The sequence below is a fragment of the Equus quagga genome, chromosome 22 (assembly GCF_021613505.1).
Source record: "Equus quagga isolate Etosha38 chromosome 22, UCLA_HA_Equagga_1.0, whole genome shotgun sequence".
In the NCBI taxonomy this organism is placed as follows: domain Eukaryota; kingdom Metazoa; phylum Chordata; class Mammalia; order Perissodactyla; family Equidae; genus Equus; species Equus quagga.
In genome coordinates, this window is record NC_060288.1 from 32,609,518 (window position 1) to 32,632,833 (window position 23,316).

General features: G+C 46.2%; 1 protein-coding gene across 1 annotated transcript in view; it reads right to left on the minus strand.

Annotated features, from left to right (window-relative positions):
- Positions 1–1,931: 1,931 nt before the first annotated feature.
- MCPH1 (microcephalin 1) overlaps positions 1,932–23,316 on the minus strand; it is a 233,726-nt gene continuing 212,341 nt past the window's right edge. Inside the window, 3 exon segments of the mRNA XM_046648531.1 lie at positions 1,932–2,165; positions 8,523–8,658; positions 8,660–8,761. Of these exon segments, the coding sequence (XP_046504487.1) occupies positions 2,110–2,165; positions 8,523–8,658; positions 8,660–8,761 (294 nt within the window). The 3' untranslated portion in view covers positions 1,932–2,109.

Genomic DNA, 23,316 nt, shown 5'->3' on the forward strand with positions numbered 1-23,316 from the left:
CACGGGGCCAGCCCCAACACCGCACTTCTTGATCACTATAGTTTTACAGCCAGTTTTGCAATCAGGTAAATCCTCCAAGTTTGTTCTTTTCCTAAAAAATTGTTTTGTCTACTAGGGTTTCTTTGTATTTTCATCTGAATTTGAGCATCAGTTTTTCAAATTCTATAAAAAAGCGCCCTGGGATTTTGATTATTACACTGAATCCATGGATCAATTTGAGGAGAAATGCCATCTTATCAGTACTGAGTCTTCTAATCCACGAACTTGGTTTATCTCTCCATTTACTTAATTTCTCTCAGCAACGTTTTCTAAGTTTTGGCATTCAGGTCCTATACATCTTTTGTTAAATTTATTCCTATTAAGTTTATTTTTAGATGCCAGTGTAAGTGGAATAGTGTCTTTAATTTTCTTTTTTCATTATTTATCGATAGTACAAAGAAATACAAGTCAGTTAGTTTTGCATATTGATTTTGTATCCTGTAATCTTACTAAACTTGCTTGTTCTATTTTTCCTTTGACACCTTATAATTTTCTACATATAGTGTCAGGTGATCTGAGAATAGTGTTATGTCTTTATTCCCCATCTGTATGCCTTTAATTCCTTTTTCTTGCCTTCTCTGGGTAGAATCTTCAATACAATGTTCAATAGAAATGGTGACAGCCACAATATGTTTCAAACCTTTTTAAAATACCAGAATTCTGAGGCACTTTTAGCCCTCCCTGTTTTGGGTAGGGGATGGCAGGCCTGCAGTAACTGACTTTTACGATGGCAGGGAGGATTAAATGAGGCAACACATACAAAATGCTTAGTGGAATGCCTGGCACAAATCAGTGTCTTCATCGAGTGCTGGCTTTTAGAAGGAGAATCCCGACTGGCCGCTGGCAGGCCAGCATCAGGAGACAGAACTCGGCACTGAGGACGCAGGCCTGGGTGGACAGACGGCCCGGATGGACAGACGGCCTGGGTGGCACTCTACGGCTGATGCGGTTGTGGTGGTGGGAAGTCCTTTGTGGCTCGTCCCCAGCAGGAGTCGCCGGTTTCTCTCGGCCTCCTCAGGAGTTTTTGGTTGTGGGAGCTCTGCCAAGTCCCTGAACTTGAAAGTAGACAAGCCCGGGGCACTTGTGGATATAGCACAATGGGGTTTCTAACGAGAAGAAAGGGACTCGGGCCTGCCAAGCTGCTCTGAGACTCAACTGCTGTCGGGGCAGGAGTATTATAACACACTCTATTAAACTAAGAGAAAACCCTTCATTGTTTCCACGTGCATTGCCACCTCCTTTCTCTAAGGTTTGTTCTAGCAGTTGGCTCATGATATTTGTTGAGTAGGAGTAACAGCTGAGATGAGTAACAGAGGAACAACGCGGGGAGGGGACAGCGTCATGAGGAGGCCTTCACGGCACCTTCAACCTTGATGGGATTTAGCGTTTCTCTCCTTCAGAATGTGACCGGTTGGCGGGTGTATGGTTCAGCCCCACTGCCAGTTTCCTCTTGGGGACAGCATCAGGGCGCCCGATGGAGGCTGTGGCCTGTTGCTGGCGATGCTCTCCTCACCGTAAACTGAGCTTTGAGAAGCAGAGCTACTCTGATGGCACTAATTATCAGTGACTGTGACTCCCACCCCTTCCTCAGTAATTACCTTCAGAAGAGTCTCAGATACCTAAAAAGTAACCCCAATGACTGATCTATGTCCTTCACGTCTAGTATGACATGTTAATAAAGATCTTAGGGTCTAACCAAGATACTTAGGCGGGTTCTTCAATCGTTCTCAGTAATAAAACAATTTAAATTAATACCCACTGTTTATTTAACAGTATGGTGCTTCAATGACAAAGGTTCTGTGACCTTTGAATTATGATCGTTACCAAGATACAAAGATGGCCCCAATAGGGCTGGTCAGCACTTCTCTGTAACACATTCAGACATCAGAAAGTCACACAAAGGAGCTTCTTTATGTAAAAACCACAACACACACAGGACAAACATGTGATGACATAAAAAGGCACCCTTTCTATGTCAGTTCCTCCTCTTCACAGTTTTGTTTCTCACTTGAATGTCTACAGACGACTTCGCGAGCTATCTGCCGCAGCCACGTGTTGAGCGGTGCCCCATCATTGCAGTAATAGGTAGTTTTCAGAGGCACAGACCTTGTGCTGAGTGATCGAATCTAGAGAGAGAGAGAAGCAATTTAGTGTTTATGATGGCCAGCCCCACAGGAAAGCAAGAACCTTTAATATATACACAAAACCATATTTAAAAATTCTAAATGGTCTAGAATGCCTTGTCCAGATGTCCACATGTCCATATAGCACATGTGGCTATTTAAAATAAAACAAAATAATATAAAATGAAATAAAACAAAGAATTCAGTTCCTCAGTCACACAAGCCACATTTCAAGTGCTCAATAGCCACATGTCCTATTAGATAGAGCACACATAGGCCATTCCCACTATGGCAGAACGTTCTAGTAGACAGGGTGAATAAAGTTTGCCTTGTACCAAAGGGGGTATTCGCTGTAGCTAACTGACACAGGTCTCCCACGTCATGGACTGGCAGAGTATAAGTAAATACGTAAGAAAGTTTTAGTTATGACACCAACAATACATCCTAGGCTGTGTCACCCTATCTGCCGAGCGGAGAATTCTCTATGGAGTACAAAGTTAGTAAGCATACTTTCTAAAACTCAGGTCTTCATATTTTGGTAGAATAAGTTGGACTAGTCAGCTCTGAAGGCCTGTCAGTTTGAAACTCTATTATTTTATGAAATCACAAGAAGTCACCTGATCCAGGACAACCCTGGGTGCAGGTGAACAGGCCAGCACAGGCGCACACTGCAGCCAGCTTGAAGCAGCCCCTTAAACTCTTTCCTTCACGCTGGAAAGTTCACGGCTCCCAAACCTTCTTCTACTGTTAGGATGAAAGAGGAATGTAATAGGCTGTCTGCAATGACTGAACTACAAATTAAGTTTAATTTAACTTATTTACCATTATTATCCAGAGGCATGGATAAATTACAATTGAAGGACCTATGAAGTCACGATGATGAGCAATACAAGATGGAAAACTATGATGGCTGTGAGGTACAAAGCAGAAATAATGGGTTTATTCCATGACTATAGGAAAAAAAAAAAAGAAAGAAAAAGAAAGAAAAACTGGCTCATCTTAGTACTATCTCAAGATAGTTCCCAGAATGTAAGGGTAGCCCTCACAACACAAATGTGCTCCACAGGGGGTCTGGGCTGGACCCTTTCTCTTCTTTTCTTTTTCAATATTGCTAGGATTTTGACTACAAGGTTTTTTCCCCCAAAGAACTCTTTTTTCTCTCAACTTTTTTTTCTTTGCTTCAATTTTGTTAATATTTGGCATTATCTTTATTCTTTCTTTCCTCCTACATTCTTCTGTACAATTTGGTGCTTGAAGATGAATGAATATATAGTAACAAAGTTTAAGAAAAATTGGTTAAAAAAATAATTTAACCCAAAAAGTTTTTTCTCTTCCCGCAAATTGAGAAAAAATTTCTTTTATTTTACTTGATTCCCCACACTGACGATGACATTTCTAGTGATGGATATAAAATGTTGCCTCTATAATATTTCTCATTCTGAGTTGGATCTCAGCTGACCTTTTTGTTTTCAGTGAGGCTTGAGGACCACGTGTGGCTGATTGGGGACAGAGAAGAGTCTTTTATTTTCCAGTTTGCGCGCTTGCCTGTCACATGCTTTCTAACCCTCACATCACCGACAGTGCTCACATCCGTGACTGGAGTCCGGCTGGTGTAAATTGAACAAAGGGGCGCCCAGGGAGGCCGGGTAGGAAATTTCAAAGATAACCACCTGGGACCACTAGTGGACCGCGGAACACAACTAAAGGGAGAGCTTAGAAATGCACTTTCTGGGCTCACTCTTTCCACATCTTTTCAAGGCTCTAGCAGGCTAGCAGTTAATTTAAAAAAAAAACCACTAGCGATATACCTTTTAAAAAGCCTAAACACACGAGATCTTGAAAGTATAAAATTCCACGAGTCAGTTTTAGTTCTCATTCCTTTCTATTCTGGTAGATTTCATCCGCTTTGAGAACAACTCAAAAACAAAAAATTCATCTTATTGTCTGAAATGGCATCTTAAAGTTCTGCAGTGGCTGTCTGAATGGTTGCCGAGCTCCTGGGCAGGTGGCCTCAGGGAGGATGAGAGCGGGTGGTGTCCTCAGGAGGGGAGCAGGCCCGCCTCCTGTTCTCCTTTCTCCCTGTCTTTCCATCCTCAGCATCGGGCCTCACCTCCTGGTGAGGGGTTCCTCATCTATGCAATGAAAATCTGGCCTGAGACGATCTTGAGGAACCCTGACAGTGTCTATTTAATCAAGAAAGCCTAAGGTCCGAGGCCTCCAGAGTGGCCTTGCTTTAACCAAACGCTGCCTCCAAGAGCATGCGTTTTTCTGGGCGGAGTTCCTTGTCCACCATCAGGGGAAACAACATTAGCATGCACAGGGCCCACATGTTATCAGAGATCCTTTTCCTGCAAACAGCGACATGGGGAGACATTCAAATCAAATGCTTTTTATAAGCTATAAGGAAATCATGCCGAGGCTAAACTTTTTTTTTTTTTTTGGCAACGTTGTTGAGAATATTACATTATGTTCCCACAATAGCATAAAATGTATGTCTTATCACTTCAACATAACCCAGACAATAAAAAGGCGCCTGAGACTGGAAATACGTCTTATGAGAAAGGCCAAACTAACCTTAAATGATAACACCAATGGGGGATGAAAAGAGTGAAGAGAAACGATTAGGGCACCGAAAGTGGTGGACTGGCGATGAACGGGTGCAGAGCCCCCAGCCCCTGGCAGCTCTCACTTCTGGCGCCAAGCCACGTCAGAGCCCAGGGTCTTAGTTTCCTGATATGTAAAATGGGAATTCTATTCTATGGGCCTGCGGGGGGAAATGAAATTCCTGGAAAATGCTTTCAGATAGAGTATGCATTACCAATATCAGGTAAAGCTACATTCTGCTTCCTAGTGCCAGGAACTTGATTTCTGTTTTCCTGTTTATTTTCATAAAATTCAAGCGCCCGCAAGTGTTTTCTCTCTCAAAAGTCCCCATTTCTCCTTCTGGTTGAATGACTCATCAAGAATCTTGGCCTAAGGATCCTGCTGTTTCAGGGAAAATGGGCTCTGGGGAACGGATCGGGAACATAATCACGACGGTTCAAACAGCCTCGTTATAAGGCAGCCCGGCACAGATGAGATGCTCCGTGGAGCAAATGAGTAAGACAGGGCTTAAGTTTCACGTGGGGAGTCCCGTTGAGAGGTTTCGTAAGTTCACACCATTCTATGCCAGCAACATGAGGCGTCAGCCAAGGGGGCAGGCTGGTTGAATGCTAAATGGACTCCCCAGAGCTGTGTCTCTCCCAGAGAAAGAGCCAGAGGCTGGAAGAAATTCTTAGAACTAGAATAAGCACTTAGGCAGTTCTTTTAATATTCATAAACATTGGGTCACTCTTTTCAAGATACACATGGTGAAGGAGAAAAGGCTTATGTGATGGATTATGGTGCCAGGATGTCAGAGGTCCTGGGGACAGAGACCTCTTCTTTTGGTGGTGTCCACTTTTCCCTGTGCCAAAAAAAAAGAAAAAGGAAAAGAAAAAGAAAAAGGAACTTCTCAGATGTTTCTAATGGCTAAAAAGAAAAAATCTCTTGCTTGTCCGTCCCTTGTGATTTTACTATGTCTGCAAAAACAAAGACCCGATAAAATATAGGACCAAATAGGAAAGCACTAAAAACCCTGGAATCTTTACTTTGGAAGGTAAATTGCAAATCTGAAAGTGATACGAGCTACTTTTAAGACTGTCCCTATAAATGAAATATGTTCCAACTGGAAGATCAGCCGCTGTGTGAGGTAGAGTCCCTGAGACTGAAGAGTACATTAGGGCCAGAGAAAATAGATGATTTGCCTCTAGTCGGAGAACAGCTAGTGGCAGAGGCTCGATGGGGTGGACAACGCAATGCTCTGGACTGTATGTTTTGCAGGTCCGTGCACGTGTACAGAGACATAAAAATGAAATCTTTATTTGTACAAAGCTGGAGCTAGGGTATTGTAACTCAATTCAGAAAGAGAAGAATATAAACTAACAAATGTTTGAAAAACACATGTTCTAACACCTGAGTGACCAGGCTGAGAGGACGCAGTGCAGACAGGGGCAGTGGCCAGAGTCAGGAGGCTCGTCTTTCTGGTGAGGATTTCACCACGCGGAGAGCCAGAGATTCCAGAACACACAATACCCGGATGCTGCCAAGGGCACACACAGATGGTGTAATCAATGACAAATCAGAAACAGGACATGAATTATGGGAGAGGAAAGAAACAGAAACTTGGGTCCACGGCTCCAGCTCTGAAACTCAAAGAATTCCAAAGGGCCTTGTGAAAATTAATCCCTGGGGGCAAGCAGGTAGATAGACACTTGCCTCCTAGAAAACCACCAAGCAGGAGAGCTGAGTGGCAAAACAATTGGAGGAATCGGGCAGGGGGCAGGACTGTGCACGATCTGTGCACAGAAACGCACGAGCGACAGGAAGGGGCCGGCAGAGTTCCCCAACCTGGAAATAATAAGAGCGCAGATCCAGACTTTGGCCCTCTGCACAGTACACGACTGGCAAACTTTGAAAAGAGCGGTTGTTGATATGCGCTGTTGATATCAATCAGGTGCACAGTTCCGTTAGCTGAATGAGACGTTTTTTTTAAAAGCACAATTCTGGTCTCCAGTCGGTGTCATTTTGATACATGCGCTTTTTGAAAAACAAAACAAGAACCTCTGTTTCAGAACATAGGATGTTTTGAAGGTTATATTCTTGGCATTTAGAAAAGAGTAAACAGCCTCTTGGCTTTTGGACTGTAGCTAAAATCGTAGGGGTTTTTTTTTTTGAAATTAGTTTCCAGGGAAAAGATAAATTACTCTGCACCAGATGGTAAAAAAAATTACTTTTGTTTGCCATACTTTTAAAATATATCAGAGGATGACCATCGTTCATTTAAACGACACTCATAAAATGTCTGTAGTTATGTATGAATGCAACTTGGACAAACACGGCATCTACTTATCTGTTGAAGGATAATGTCTAGGAAGCGGTGAGGAAAGCCAGAAGTTTGGGATTTAGAGACAAGGGGTGGCAAATAGGAGGAAGACTGAAAAAGAAACCTGGGGCGAAGGAGGGAGAGAAAGAATGCACTTCTCCAGGCCCAAGAAGCCAGGTAAGGCTCGTGGCCAAAGGTGCTGAAACTGGAGTAATTCACTTTTATGGGTTGAATTATGCCCCCCATAATGCATATGTTGAAGCCCCACCCCCCAGGACCACCGACTATGACTGTCTTTGGAAATTGGGACTTTAAAAGGTAATTAAAATGAGGTCATTAGGGAAGGCCCCAGTCCACTATGACTGTTGTCCTTATAAGAAGAGGAGGTTAGGACACAGACACACACAGATGGATGGCCATCTACACGCCCGCTTGTCACCACAGCGTCAGCCTCCAGCCTCCTGGAGATCAGGGCTTATCTCTGCCACCGCTTGCCCTGCAGAATCCAGAGGAGCATTTGACACAATGTCCACTGAATTGATGCCCGATGTGTACATTACATTCACATTATGCTTACTTTTCTTTTCTTTTTTTTTCTGAGGAAGATTAGCCCTGAGCTAACATCTGCCGCCAATCCTCCTGTTTTTGCTGAGGAAGACTGGCCCTGAGCTAACATCCGTGCCTATCTTTGTCTACTTTATATGTGGGACACCTGCCACAGCACGGCTTGACAAGTGGTGTGTAGGTCCGCACTCAGGATCCAAACTGGCGAACCCCGGGCTGCCAAAACAGAACATGCAAACTTTACCACTGCACCACTGGGCCGACCCCACAGTACGCTTACTTTTTGAAATAAAAGCTGGAGCTCCTAATGTACTAAAGGCAACCACTCTGAGCATGTGGACAAATGAGTTATCAGGAGAGCTGCATGTGAGGAAGGAGTGAGGGAGCCTGGGTGGTGGGTCTTGGCAGCTGGGCGCTCGCTGCCACCCCTGGAAGCAGAGTGAGGCAGGCCCTTGGGGAGAGACAGTGTACGAGCTGCAGATGGATGGCCTGTGCCGTGGCTTTAAGATTTGGGGCCCCTTTGGGTAGACTGGGTCTTTCACACACGCTAGTGGGGTAAAGTCTTATAGGAGCTCGTTTGTCGTCATTAACTACACTCCCACTGACAGTAAAAAGCAGGAATGTCTAGGTTGGCCTGTGACATGTAATAATTACAGGACTCTGGTAAAGCAGAGGTGTGGACACTCAGAGCTTGATCCAAAGGCCCCAGGCTGCATGGAAGGAGTGGTGGGCATGATGCTTCTCCCTGGGGAAACCTGTCCATGTGACTGGGACCCCAGAACAGTGGCTCTAAAGGGACCTTCAAGGGCTACTGCAATCAGAAGGCGCCTTCTCCATCCACCTCCACGTGTCCCCTGCAGGACCCACGGTTGTTCCTGGGCAGAGATTCCTACCTAAGATCCACGCTTCCGACAGATACTTGATTGTTGCCTTCCTCTTTCGTCGGGAGGGTCCGATGAAGATGCTGGCTTGGTGAGGGACACGCGTGATCCGGCCCCCACACAGGAGGACCAGTTCCCACAGCTTGGCTCTGGGGGGGGTTGCTGGCCGGGGTGATGAACATCATCGGCTGATCGGCAAACAGGGTTCCCTGGTAGTGTCCCGCGGACAAGTGGCGCTCCAGGCGGCACAGCTGTCGGGCAAAGACAGCGGGAGGGTTAGCAGCAGTGCTGAACCGTTTATTTTATTCAGAAAAGGTTGACAGTGAAGCTCACTCCCTTTTGGGAAAAAGAGCAGAACCTAAGGTTGCCTAGTCTTGGATGAATTTTGAATTCTGAGGATCCAGGGGAGATAATGACATTTAACAATAATGACAGATAATGAGCAGCTAAAATGGACATTTCCTGAAGCAGCCTACAAGTGAAACTCCAAGCAAACAAATGTATCAGCAAAAATGTTTAGGCCCTTGAATTATTACAAATTCTAACCCCAAAATATTGAGAATTCATCAGCTGTTCCATGGAGCGCGGAGAGCCGCATCTGCGCTCTGCGAACCCTGTGGAGGTGACGCAGGAGCGCAAAGACGCCAGCCGACCGTGCTTGAGTAGGTGCTGTCGTGAATGGTGGTTCTATCCGTGGTGCTCCAGGGCTCCCGGCAGCAAAGGACTTTCACAGGACCTCAGCAATGCTCCAAACCCAGCCGCACAGTTTCCCCAGGCAAAGAGAGGATGGGGCAGAAAAAAGCAGAATTCCTACAGCTGTTCCCCAGGACAGCAGGTAGGGGCAGGGGGCGTCCAGAGGTCACTTCAGTGAGTCACTGTGGAAATGGTGATGGGGAGAATCTAGACAGTGGGAAACGCTGCAGAAACAGGGATGTTAAACTGCGCTTTTTTTCTGATACAGTTGTGGTCGTCTGGCTCACCCAAGGGACAGTGGGGAGGCCTGGTTATTCTAAACACACATTTCACTAATTATAAGGACTTCTTTTCAAGTTAAACACCCGCTGGGAGATGTTGAAGGTTAACTGCCATCCACATTTTGAGTATTTTAATCCGCTTATTTCCCTGAGGATTGAATTGAGCGTTTGAGATCAGTGGCTCAGAGAAATTAGGGATTTTGAGGAAGTATGTGGGAAAAGAGATCAAGGTGCTTCTCAGAGGAGGGTGTCCTGGGGGAGGGGGTCGTGGAGGGAACCGCTCATCAGCAGAGGGTGGCAGACTGCCCGTCACGCAGAAGGGCTGACCGAGGAGGTGGGAAGCAGGAAAGAATACATTCTTCAGTCCACATCTCTGGCGAAATCAGAGAAAGAACGAATTGTTCTTCTACTGGGTTTTCATACTACTTTTGTTTTTAAGAAAAGAAGATCCTACTACGAAAAAAATAGCTCCAACATTAATGGAATTAACCCAATAAACTTAAATATGGCCATGGAGTTAATTCTCTTTCCTCATTGCTGGTTTTGAATTTTGCAACGTAAGGCATCGCAGGTGAACGCTTTCACCTGATTGGGTGGGTGGCAGCGGGATCCTGAAGATGCACTAATGATTCTCCTCGCGTGGTGACTTTATTACTGTTTTTAGTTACTTCCGCTACCCACCTGAGATAGGAGTGGAAAGGCTTTCACTTAATTTTGCAAATGAAGACAGTGAGGCAGAAGCCTGCCAAAAGATCTGCTTTGGCTAAATGATGAGTCAAGCTGGAAGGAAAAAACCCACAATCTACAAACTCAGTGAATTGCCAGACCATGTTGCAGTGAAACTGGAGATCAAGAAAGACTCTTACTAAGGTTGGATATAATCATATATTTAAAAAACGAGTTATAAAAGTGGTTGATAATTGAAACAATATAGAAGGACATAAAGTAAAAGGTGAATTTTCCTATGTTGGACACTGCTGTCTGTTACTCAAACCCGCTCTTGTCTTTCCCTCCTTGATGGCATGGCCTGTCTTTTTCTGTGGGCTAACCTCTGCAGGGCCACGTGTTCAAGGCAGGAGCCCCTTCCCAGCCCAAGGGGAAGACTCAGGATTGGTCCAAGCTAATCACAGGGATCTCATTTCCCTTGCAAAGGACTGGGGCAGACATGAGCTGCACCCAACCCTGGCCAATGGGACCTGAGACTAAGTCTGCTGGGGAGCGGCTCTTTCTCACTAATATAAACTAATGCAGAAGCAAAAACATGTCTCTGATTTGCTGGACTCTGTCATGCCAACACAGGATACACGGAGCCACCTGAGGCCCCAGGACACACTTAAAATGGCCAAGTGGGGCAATGGGAAGGCCCGGATACTAGATAACGTTTCTAAGTCACAGGAGTGATGGAACAAGGAATTGTCCTTCCTTTGTCCTTTTAATGTCAGAGGGGAAAAAAAAAAGTTAATTCTTTAAGCTACTTTTTTGTCGAGATTTTTGTTTCCAGAAGCCCAAAGCATCCAGATGCCTCAGTTCTCACGTCCCCCACCACTTACCAGAGGTAACCCCTATGAAGAGTTTGTGTGTATTTTTCTAAACTCTGTGCAGTGGCCACACACACATATTTAGGATACAGTTTTTCTTAACAAGGAAAAGTGGGATCAAGGATATTTGTTGGTATATGGATAAGCAGTAAATCAAATCTGTTTTTAATCCAGTAGAAAAGGACAAATGTAAACATTTCAAATGTTTCAAAAGTGACTTCAGTAGCTAATTTCTTTGATTCTTCATTTTTCTTCCTCCCACATTAATTGAATGCTTACTGTCTGCCAGGCACGTGCAAGGTGCTGGGGAAGCAAAGATGATTAAGAAACAGTCCCTGACCTCAGTTTAAAGCACGCAATACAAAAGTCAACAAATGAAAATGCTTCCTTTTATTTATTTATTCAGCTTGAAATCAGAGGAGGCAAAGAATTACAAAGATCTGATTCTTCACTTAAAATAATTGAGACTATGTGCATGTTGACTTTCCAGTCCTAAGTAAAATAATTTCTGGGAAAGCATAACCAAGATTTAGGTTACTTAAAATTAAAAGTTAATTTGGGAATTTATCCTACAAATACACTCTATATAAGGGCATGCATGGATAGGAATGCGTTGTCATAGAAACAAAGACGATTGGCAGGTTTTATTCATATTATACACATAATAAGACACATGATTCTGCTTATTACTGAGCTTTAGTTAAACTCGTTCTAGTAAGCGGAAGGTCTTAAGGATGCTCTCCCAATACTCCCCGAGGACAGCCCATACTTATTGTTCATCTCAGGCCCCCCAGCACGTCCACGTCTCAGGGCCTTGTGCTGTTGATATCATCTGTAAACACAAGTACCAATGCAGCCTTACCCTTGGAGACCATAGTCTGCCTCTGAAGGCACCGACTGCAGGACGTGACACTGCCTTAAGAATTCCGACCGTGGCTAGTCAACTTTCCTCTCTAGCAGAGCACCATTTTGTCCCCACTGGTACATTTTTAAAAATAAATTGAAATTATAAGGCTGCAAGCAGCACAAAAAGTTAGCAGAGCGTCTGAGAATGCTGAGCGTGCTGGATGGTGCCCTCTGACTGTACCACCAGCAGGCCTTATCTCAAAGGGATGCATTTTACTTCAAGATCGAGGAGAAAAACTTCAGAAGCACAACTTTTAAGGTCAACTTGCTGTTGATTATTTTCATTGTCTTCTCAATCCTTATTGTAACAGCAATTCACAGCAATTCGCTCTAAATCCTAATTTCATTTCAAACTTTTCAAACACACGTACACACTGGTGCCAATTGCCAGAGAAAGGCACCTGGGTGGAGCACGTGGGCCTTATGACGGGGCGGTGGAGGGCCCAGGAGTAGACTGCAGGGGTGATGGTGGTGTGTTATTTCTCTTCTTTACTCAAAGACGACCTCAGAGATAACCAGCTTTACCCGTACTGACCTAGAAGTTTCTAGCTAAAAATAGCTAAAAGGTAATTTTAAAAAATCATAACTCTCAAAAAGGTATGAAATGAACACTTAAGATGTGTTCATTGTTTTTAACTCTGACAGATGCTGTAACAGGTTCAAAGGAGAATCAAAGAACACATTTATAGATAGGAATATTGAAATGAACTTGAAATGGACCAAAAAAACATTGGCTTTTCTGTCGGGGAGGAGGCTATTCCCTCCACCAGACAGAATTCATTTCATGTCCACAGAGAAGAATCGTTTGCGTTGCCAGCAAGTCTTTACAACTTTCCGAGTTGTGAACTAGCTCAAAGGCAATGAAAGCTGGGATCAGATAGCCTGGGAGGGTGTGTGCGGTCTAAGAAATGGGAGTTTTCCAATGACGAACAACTTTTCCCTACAGAGCCCAGGAAGTCTGCTGTTTAAAAGAAAGCCTGGAAGAAAAGAGGATTAAGTGGAGTTTATTGACTGCTGGGCTTAATTCGCCTCCAGATTAAACAGGGCAGTCAGCAGTCAGGGTGAATGTTGGGTGGAGTCCAGAAGAGTTCCCGCTTTTCTCTGTGAATGGCGACAGAACGTGATCATTATATATATACACACGTATGGATGGATGTGTAAGTATGCACATTTATGTACTTATATAAGACAAGGAGGCCACTGACGGAAGGCAGAAATCTTTCCCTGCCCTGAGTTCTTCATTTGAACCCTTGGTCGTAAAGGATTGGGACATTACTGAAGGGTCGAAGTTAGTTAAGGCCAAAGAGACATTAACTTTGCTTTATAAGGTGTTGCCTTTGCATTTGTGTCCTCATCAAGAAATCTATACTGATTTAACAGGTTGTAGCTCAGATCGTTCCAGTCTACTTACAAAGCCGTCAGTCAAGGGGGACCATGCTGTTCACAAAGCTGGGCAGAGCAGCATTCCCCGGAGTGCTTCTAGTCTCAGTGACTCCCAGTTATTTATCCCTGACCAGGAGCAAGCCCACACGGGAGGGTGTTGACGGTTCATTTACCCCACCGCGGGTGTTAGATTTCAATGAGCAAATCTGCTTTCCCCTCCAGGAAGAGCTCACCTTGACTGTTCCTCTTTGGCTCACTGACAGTTTCCAGAGGTACTTATGAGCCGTACACCTCACTAGGAATTCTCAGAGCCAACTAGTCCACAATTGACAAGCCTGGAGCTCAGGGCGCCTGCTTCCTTTCAGTTCACCTGAGATCACACACCAGTAAACAGTAGTGTCAGATTCTGAATGGAGGGGAGTGCGCCCCCAAGTCCTGCCCTTTGCATAACTCACACGGTCTCTGCTCCTCACAGGCAACAGAGGGAGAGCAACACCCCTCCCCACATCGTACCCACCAAATGAGGTAATGCTGTGCCTTTTCAGTTCTAAGACGCCCTTCTCACATTCTAGCGATGATAATATAAGGATGGGTCTCAGTGCATGGCTGGTTGTAGTTTAATTGGCCAAAGAGACCACATACTTCCTTAATTTGTGCCTTGGTTTTTTTCAATTCCCCCTGTTCAGGAGGGAATTTTTTCAATTCCTCCCCAAGACGACACCTGACTGGAGTGATGGTCCATTTTATGTGTCAACTAGACGAGGCTAAGGGATGCCTAGAGAGCCGGTAAAACATAATTTCTGGGTGTGTCAGTGAGGGGCTCTCGGGAACATCTAATCCTCTGAGGGCCCGAAGAGAACAGAAAGGTGAAGGAAGGTCAAATCCCCTCTGTCTGCTCAAGCTGGGACGTCCATCTTCTCCCGCCCTCAGACATCAGAGCTCCTGCTTCTCGGGGCTTTGGATCAGCCCTGAACGGCACCACCGGTTTTCCTGGGTCTCCAGCTGACAGTCCACAGATCGTGGGGCTTCTCACCTCTAGAATCGCGTGAGTGGATTCCTATAATAAGTCTCCTCTTGTATATCTATGTACCCTATCAGTTCTGCTTCTCTGGAGAGCCCTGACTAGTACAACTGCGTCATGAGGGAGGAGTGGAGTGAGCCAGGCAGAAAAGGGACGGACAGCAGGTGACATAGTGGCATTCCTGCCAGACAAGACAATGAGTTCAGGTGGGGAGGGTGGTTCTATGATCCTTTTTAAAAAAATAAGTAGATGAAAGGTAAATATATAGCTAAAATAGCTGAAAATTCCTACCATGAGAAGAGGTGGTTCCTTCGCTCCCACCTGCCACCCACACTGTGAGGTCCCTTCTCAGGGTCCTCTGCAGGGGGCCGAGTCAGTTAAAGTGCTCCAGCAGGTGTGGGCAGCCAGGCAGGGAAGGGAACCGTACCCCTGTGTTCCCTTTGGCCTCGCACTCTGCTGCTGACCCCAGAGATGCAGCACAAGAGAGGACAGGAGGTGAGAAAGGGGCTTTAGTTCAACTATAACTTCCGGCTAATGGGGATTCTGTGGAAGACGGCACAGAACGTCGGATGGGGGAGGATCTTGGAGAGCATCTCAACCACGGCTCAAATTTTACAGACAAAACTGAGGCTCAGGAAGACGAAGTTCCTTATCTGGCATTACCTGGCACCACAGAGATCCTGGAAAAGCTTTCCTGTGCTTCCTAAGATGTGAAATCCTCTTACCATTGCCTGCCACCCTGCAGCTCAGGGCTGAGCTACAGAATCACTGTTCTCGGTGCCCACAGCTCCCCTGGCAGGAGGAATACCTGTTCATTGTTTTGTCGGTTCATTATTTAATTCACTCACTCATTCGTCTGGGTATCAGGCTAAGCTCCGAAAAGACAAAAATGGGAGGACACAGAGATTGCTTCTCCAGGACTTTCTAGAAATTCCAGGATAACAAGACATGTCATTTCACGGGATGGGAAATGAGAGCCTGAGTAGACTTTGCAGCAGGGGCATCTGACTTGGAGAGTGAGGAGAAGGTTTGCTCAGTGAAAAGCACTGGAGGGCACCACAGGTAAAAGGTGTGCGTGCAATCACACACGCTTGCTCAAACAGTTCAGGATCACTGGGGGGTGACGTGTGAGGGAGGCAGGGCTTGGCAGGTGGTCCCAATAACAAGAGCTACTTTTTAAAAGCATTTTAAGTAGGTCCCAAGGTGATGACGCTGACCAAGCAGGCCCCAGAGTAATCATGATCACATGGTATGTAGTTAACGAGGAGCCACCAAAACCTTGAACAGGAGATGAGGTCACGAAACCCACGCGTTAGGAAGAGCACGCTGCAGACAACAAGGAGGGGTTGAGATCAGAAACAGGAAGACCCAAAGGAATGGACTGCAATAAATTCAACAGGAAGTGAAGAAGGGCAGGGCACGGCGAGGGGAGAGGAAGTGGATCAGGACGGAACGAGAGGGCAAATTCACCAGGATCCCGGCGTGTGTAACGGGGGAGGTTAGCGCCGTTAACAGAGCCATGCACCGCCTTTATAGGAAAGCTCAGCCACTGAGGTTTTAGTTTCCAATAAATAATACCTCTCTTTTCTCTCAGATTCAACACTAACTGGGAGATAGATACAGGTATCAAAATCACTATTGTCATTCATCAAGCTGACCGGAGACGTGGGCCCTAGACCTATGGTCATGTGAGTTTGCTGACGCCCCCATGATGATTTAGGAGGAGGAACCACAAAGTCACAGCAGGCACTGGACCAAGTGCCCCCTCCATGGCAGGGGCAAGCCCAGAGCAGATGAGCTGGAACACTTTCCTCAGGAAGGCGGGCAGATCTGAAACAGACGCAGAGGGGCTGAGTCAGGATGCCCAGCTCCTTCTGGCAAACTCTCCAGTTTACCAGCGGGTTTTCCTCTCTTGGGAGGTGTGAGTGAGGGGAGGACACCCAAGACCAGGGGAACAGGAGGCGCCTCTCTAATGTCAACTTGAGAATGCAAGTACCTGAAGCACAGTGACTGGAAGTGGATCCTATCATAAGTCACTTGAGGGGCTCAGACTGGGGTGAAATCCTTAGCACTTGGGGCAACATCTCAGAAAACAGATCCTGGTGTGAACCCCTTCAACAGAGAAGACGGCAGACCCAGAGCAACTGTTTGGAAACACAAGATAGAACTAGAAGTTTCACCTTTGGAAAATGTCATTGCCTACCCTTGGCCACGTGGGATGGATTGAGTCTATCAAAGGTAGAATGAACTGGCTGTCATCAGAACTGAAGAGAAAAATGAATGATGTCTAAGGTCCTGGGAAGTTAAAAAAAAAAGGAAATAGAAATAGAATACACTTTTAACTATTTTGACATTCACCTTATGCCCATAAAAATAAAAAAGACAAAGACTTCAAATGAGGGATACATAAAGACCCCCAAAACCCCTCAGTCTTACTGTCCTTCCTCTCATCTCCTGACCATTTTATTTCCGGGCTCACTGTCACTCTCCATCACCTCTCCTGTCCTCATGCTTGGAAATTTAAAAAGACACATAGGTGATCCTCCAAACACCTGTCCTCTCCATTCCTCAGACCCCTCTTTCCTGACGAGCTTGTTCTCTACCCGCCTAATGCTCAGCCCCCAGGGGTTGCAGAATTTCTTACGTCCCAGGCCCACATCACCACCCCCCATCTTTCTAGCCCATTTTCTAGAAGTCTGCGGGAGCCTCTGTAAGTTGATACTACCACCTTCTCACTTCCACCCCCAGGGAGACCTCTCTCCCCTCCAAAACCACTCCCAAGTCCATGGTCAATCTCTTGATGGCTGTTGACAGCTCTCTGGTCTCCAGCATTTCATTCCTCCTCACACCCAGCCAATGACGCCGTTTCACTTGACTGATTCCCCGCAGCAGAGCAGCTGTCACTGTAGATGGACCACCCCTGCTACAGTCGAACCCCCACTGTAGACCAAGGGGCCCTCTCCCCTACTGAGGACTGGTTCCACCAATTCTCCCTCTCTCCTGATTGTTAAGCTGTGCTTACTGTATTCACACTGGCATACAAAACACCATTATTTCTCCTGTCGTTCCCCTGTTCTCCACTTCCCCTGGCAGGCACAGCCCCACATCTTTGTGTCCCTCTGTAGCATAACTCCTTGAAAGAGTGGTCCATGCTCCTGCCTCTCATCCTTCTCGCTTACATCCACTGTGATGGGCTTTTGCTCCCATCACGCCCATGGAACCGCCCCTGTCATGTCACTGAGGACCTCACACCGCTGATGCCAATGGGTGATTCTCAGACCTCACCTCATGGGAACCATCAAGACCTGGGACACAGATGACCCCTCCCCGTTCCTCAGTTGCTCAGCTCCTAGGACCCCACCCTCCCCTAATTTCTTCCACCTCCCTACCTGCTGCTGTTTTGGGTCTGTCTCTCCTTCCTGACTCTTGATGGCCGAGTGCCACAGGACTCAGTCTGTGGTCCTGCTCTTTCTACACTCACTCCTTGGTGACCTCATCCAGCATCAGGACCCCAAAGAGCCACTGTGTGCCGATGACTCCCACATTTTATCTCTAGTTCAGACCTCTTTCCAGAATCCCAGGTCCAGCTGCCTTCTTGACAGTCCCCTCGGATATCGATAGGCCTCTCAGACCCAATCCTGGCTTTCCTCCTCCTCTCTCAACTTGCACCACCTGCAGCCTTCTCCACCTCCAATTTTGGCCATTCCATCCTTCCAGGTGGCCAGCCCCCAAAAACAAGGTCAGTCTGATTTCCCACTTCCTCTCATTCCTCCCATCTCGCCTAGAAGGAAATCTGGTCAGCTCACCTTCAAAATACGTGGACGAGGACCACTCTCAGCGCTGGGCACCCCAGTCCAAGCCAAGCCAGCATTACCCCACACTCAACTGGACTCCCTACTTCTAAATTTGAACTGCTCACAGACTCTTCTCAACAGGGTGAGAATTTTAAAAATGTCAGTCGGATCATGTCACCTGTCTGTTCAAGACACTGGCAATCTCATTTCATTCAGAAAAAAAGCTGAAGCCCTTGCCACGGACAACATGGCAATGCCTCTCACTCCCCTCTTAGCATGTTCCTCCTTGCTCACTCCATTCCCCCTGGCCTCCCTGCTCTTCCTGACCACATGCCTCAGGGCCTTTGCACTAACTTTCCTCTCTGCCTGGGATGTCCTTTCTTCAGATGTCCATGCAGCTAGTTCTCTCACCTCCTTTATGTATTAACTCAGCTCTCACCATTTCAAGGAGCCCTGCCCTACCCAGCCTACTCAGAATCCCAATGCCCTCCTGACCATCAGCAACCTTGACACCCTTAACCTACTCTACTTCTTCTCTTACCACACATTTTACCACCTTCTAACATAGAATTTACTTCCTCACGGTTTATTTTCTGTTACTCCTGCGAATCCAAGGGCAGGAATCCTTGTTTTGTTCAAGGCTATATCTCTGCACCTAGAACAGTGCCTGGCACACAGCAGGTGCTCAGTTATGTGTGTTGATCGATGAATTTATTGAGTGATGTGGAGTGTTGAGCTCAGGAGACTGAAGAGATTACATAGTCTGGTTTGAGGAAAGCTTCTACTCTAGTAGGAAGAGAAACTTACCCCCCGGGGGAATCAGGGCAGCAGTGACAAGACAGGAAGGATTTCAAAAACAGGGGGCAGAGATCAGGGTAGGTGGGAGCCTGGGAGAAAGCGCCACGGGGTGGCAGTGGCTTCAGCCACCTGAAGGAGGAGTGGGACATGGAAAGGCACAGCGAGGTGATCTAGTGGACGGTGAGGCCATCAGGCCAAATGGAAGAAAGCACCCCCACTGGGAGCAATAGGGGAAAGAGAGGACCAGGCAGAGGCCAGGCCAGCCGAGGAAGGGCAGGGGGTGCTGGAGCAGGTCCTCAGCTGGGGTGAGGGTGGAGGGGGAGGGTTAGGGTTTCGGGAGACTAGAGCGGACACTGCAGAGGATGCATCAAATAGGGCAGGTTCTGATGCTGGAAGAGCCAAGAGTGGGTAAGGATCTAGACTGGCGGGGTCACAGAGGGGATGGAGAAAGGGTAGTAAGTCTAAGGCAGATCTTAAAAGACAAGATATGGATGACTGACGGCCAGCATGTAGAGGAGGAAGAGAAGGGAAACTTCAGAGTAATGCTCTCACCAGGGACATCAGAGGAGAGGTGATTTGCTGGGAGCACTGGGCTGGCTGAGGGGGAGCTGGTGTGGCAGGTGGGAGGATGCAGGCTCCATTCTGGAAATGAATCGGATGGAGACCCATGTCACCAAATCAAGCAGTGTGAGGTACCATCCTAAGAGATGAATCCGGAAGTCACTTGAACAGAGGTGAAAACTAAAGCCAGGAGAAGATGGATTCCTTTCTCACTCAACATGCAGTTCAAAAGTTCCCAAGTTTGGGGGCCAGCCCGGTGGCATAGTGGTTAAGTTCGTGTGCTCTGCTTTGGTGGCCCAGGCTTTGCGGGTTTGGATCCCGGGGGCAGACATGTTCACTGCTCATCAAGCCATGCTGAGGTGGTGTCCCACATACAAAACAGAGGAAGACTGGCATAGATGTGAGCTCAGCGACAATCTTCCTCACCAAAAAAAGTTCCAAGTTTGGATGTTGTATTTTGAAGCACTGTTAGTAAAACACTCTTTGAAAGAGCTCAAGAGGAGTTTTTGTAAGAAAAATCAACATCTCATCTTCTTAGATTTGAGGAAGTGGGCTAAAAGACACATCACCTTAGGAATGTATGAAATGGTTTTGTTTCATCAACTCCAGGCCTTGGAGACCCACGGGCTATGGGAAAGTTGAGTGATAACAAACTTCTAAATCCTTCCTTCTGTCAGAAGCGAGTTTAGAGGTCTGCACTTTCTAAGCAGAATGATATTATGGTTTTTCATCATGAGGAAAGAAAAAGTCTTTAACAAGGGAGCTGAAAAGAAAGAAGACGGATGCTTTCCTTTCTCTGGGCAATTTTGTCATCACTGAGAGAAAACAGATTTGAGAAGATGATGACTTTGACCAAATGCTGCACTGGAAAGTTTGCAAAGACCAGCTAACTGCCCCAAACTCTGGGATGGCTGGAGCACAGAGGGAAGACTTAGGGTAAGTTACGAAAGGGTATTCGAACCAGCAACCAAGACCACGGCTGGAAAAGGTCAAGAAAAAGTTAAAAATCATGAATAAAGACACCGAATTACAACACGGACTTTCTTTGTTTAAACAACCGTAGCTGGTGTTCCCAAACTTTCTGACTCTCAGGGACTCTGAGGGCAGAGCCCACAGCAGCCCCTGTCAGAGCGAATTTCCTGTCAGCCCTCGCTTTGCCCTTCTGCTCTGTAATAGATCTGCGTGTTTTACTATTAACATGTTTTAAATTACTTATCAATAAGTAAACACATCACACAAGAAAGATCAGGGCACTCACAGCTCAGTTTAAGGAGTACAGTTGGAGTAACATCTAAAAATAGTACATTTTTAAAAGCTGCTTGCATTTAGAATGAAATACTCTCGCAATAAAAGGGATTATTTGGGTCCAACTTTTTCATTCTACTGATAAGCAAACCAAGCCAGAGAGAAGTTAGGTGCAGGAGGCCACACAGAGAGTAAAACAAAATGGGGCTGTATCAGAGGAAGCCAGGATCTCTGTTAAGAGTTTTGACCTCAAATTCCCACATACCTACTAGGGGCTGGGTGCTAGGGAGGAAGACGATGAGGATAAAACATGGAAGCCCCCTGTGGAGAAAAGAGAACCCTCGTGCACGGCTGGTGGGAAGGTAAACTGGTGCAGCCATGATGCAAAACAGGATGGAGGTGCCTCAAAAAATTAAAAATAGAACTACCATATGATCCAGCTTGGCTACTTCTGGGTTATTTATCTGAAGGAAACAAAAACACTAACTTGAAAAGATACGCACCTCCGCGTTCACTGCAGCATTATTTACAAGCCAAGATATGGAAATAAGCTAAGTGTCCGTCGACGAATGACTGGCTAACAAAGATGTGGTACATACACACAATGGAATATTACTCAGCTGTGAGAATGGAGGATATCCTGCCATTTACAACAGCATGGATGGACCTTGAAAGCACTGCTAAGTGAGCTCAGTCACACAAAGAGAGACAAATACCATATGATCTCACTTACATGTGGAACCTAAAAAAGTCAAACTTGTAAAAACAAAACTAGATAAAATGGCAGTTACCAGGGGCTGGGGGTGGAGGTATGGACAGACGTGGTTTTAGGGAACAAACTTACAGCAAGTAGTAAGTAAGCCCTAGAGATATAATGCACAGTACAGGGAGTACAGACAGCAAGACTGCAGTATAATCGTCAAACTTACTAAGAGACTAGAACTTAATTATTCCAACTACTAAAAAGAAAAGATAATTATGGAAAATGATAGAGGTGCTAATTATTGTTACAATGGCAATCATATTACAATATACAAATGTATCAAATTAACATGTTGTTCACCTTAAATTTATACAATGCTATGTGTCAGATACACTTCAATTGAAAAAATAACAAAACCACAAACCATGGATGCTCCCTCCAGTCAACTCCCACGGCTGCCACCTACCGTGCCGCCCCGAGCTTCCGCTGGTTGGTGTGCAGCGTGGGTCAGTGCCAATGCTGTCCTGGTGTGGGGACAGGAGCACACGGCCATGGGGTTACGGGAGTGGGAACAGTGTCTGGAAGAAGATGCCTTCACCTGGACTGAATTCTCAGCAGCTTTTGACACTGTTGCTGACGTCACCTCCCCCCGTGAAATATCTTGTCCCCTTGGCCCTGGGACCTACCACCCCTGGTTTTCTCCCTCAGCCTCTCCCCTCTGCCTGGGCTCATCTTCCCACTGGGCCATGAGATGCCGAGAGGCCTCACAGCCCTCTCCTCTTCACAGCGCAAGCTCACTCCCCAGGCAGTTAGGGTCCTCCCGCCAACAGATGACCCACATGTGTCACTGCCGTCATTAGTGCAGAGCAATCCTCTGAGCTGTGGGCCCATGACCAACGGCCAGCCTGACTCTTTGTTTTTTTTGAGGAAGATTGGCCCTGAGCTAACATCTGCCACCAATCCTCTTTTCGTTGAGGAAGATTGGCCCTGAGCTAACATCTGTGCCTATCTTCCTCTGCTTTCTATGTGGGATGCCTGCCACAGCACGGCTTGACAAGCGGTGCATAGGTCTGCACCCAGGATCCGAACCGGTGAACCCTGGGCCGCTGAAGCGGAACATGCGAACTTAACCACTGCACCACCAGGCCAGGCCCCTGACTCTCTTTTTGGATGACTCACAGGCAGTCCACACTGAACACATCTAAAACTTACCTCATGCTCTTCATTCCCAAACCTGGTCCTGTTATATAACAGCTAACAGTTAGTAAGAGCCTACTGTGTACAGGCACTTCTAAGCACTTTATATGAATTAGCTCATTTAATCCTTGAAATAACTAATCAAAGAGCTACTGTCGCTGTTTCCAGTTCACAGATGAAAATATGGCGCAGAGGGTTAACTTGCACAACGTCACATAATTAGGAAGTGAAGGAACCCTGGATTCTAACCCAGGCTAGCTACGTTCTTAATAAATACATAATATTGCTGTCAGAATCTCAGCGAACAGAACCATCTACCCAGGAATCTTCTTTGACTTCTTTTTTTCCCTCACCTTCTTTATCCAATTCATCACCAAGTCCTGTGGGTTTTATCTCCTGAATATCACTCCAGGTTCATCTATCTTCAACCCTACCATCACCATTCTAGCCAAGCTTCAATAATTTCTTTTCCGTATTAATGAGGTAGCTTACAAACTGGGTCCTGGCTTACACTCCTGTGTCGTCGCTCACATGGTTTTCTTTTTTTAAAAGAGGTATTAAATGCATACCTAGCCCTGGTGGTCTAGTGGTTAAGATAAGGCACTCTCCTCCCCACAGCCCGGGTTCGTTTCTGGTCAGGGAACCACATCCCTGGTCTGTACTGTGGCGGTTGCGTGTTGCTGTGA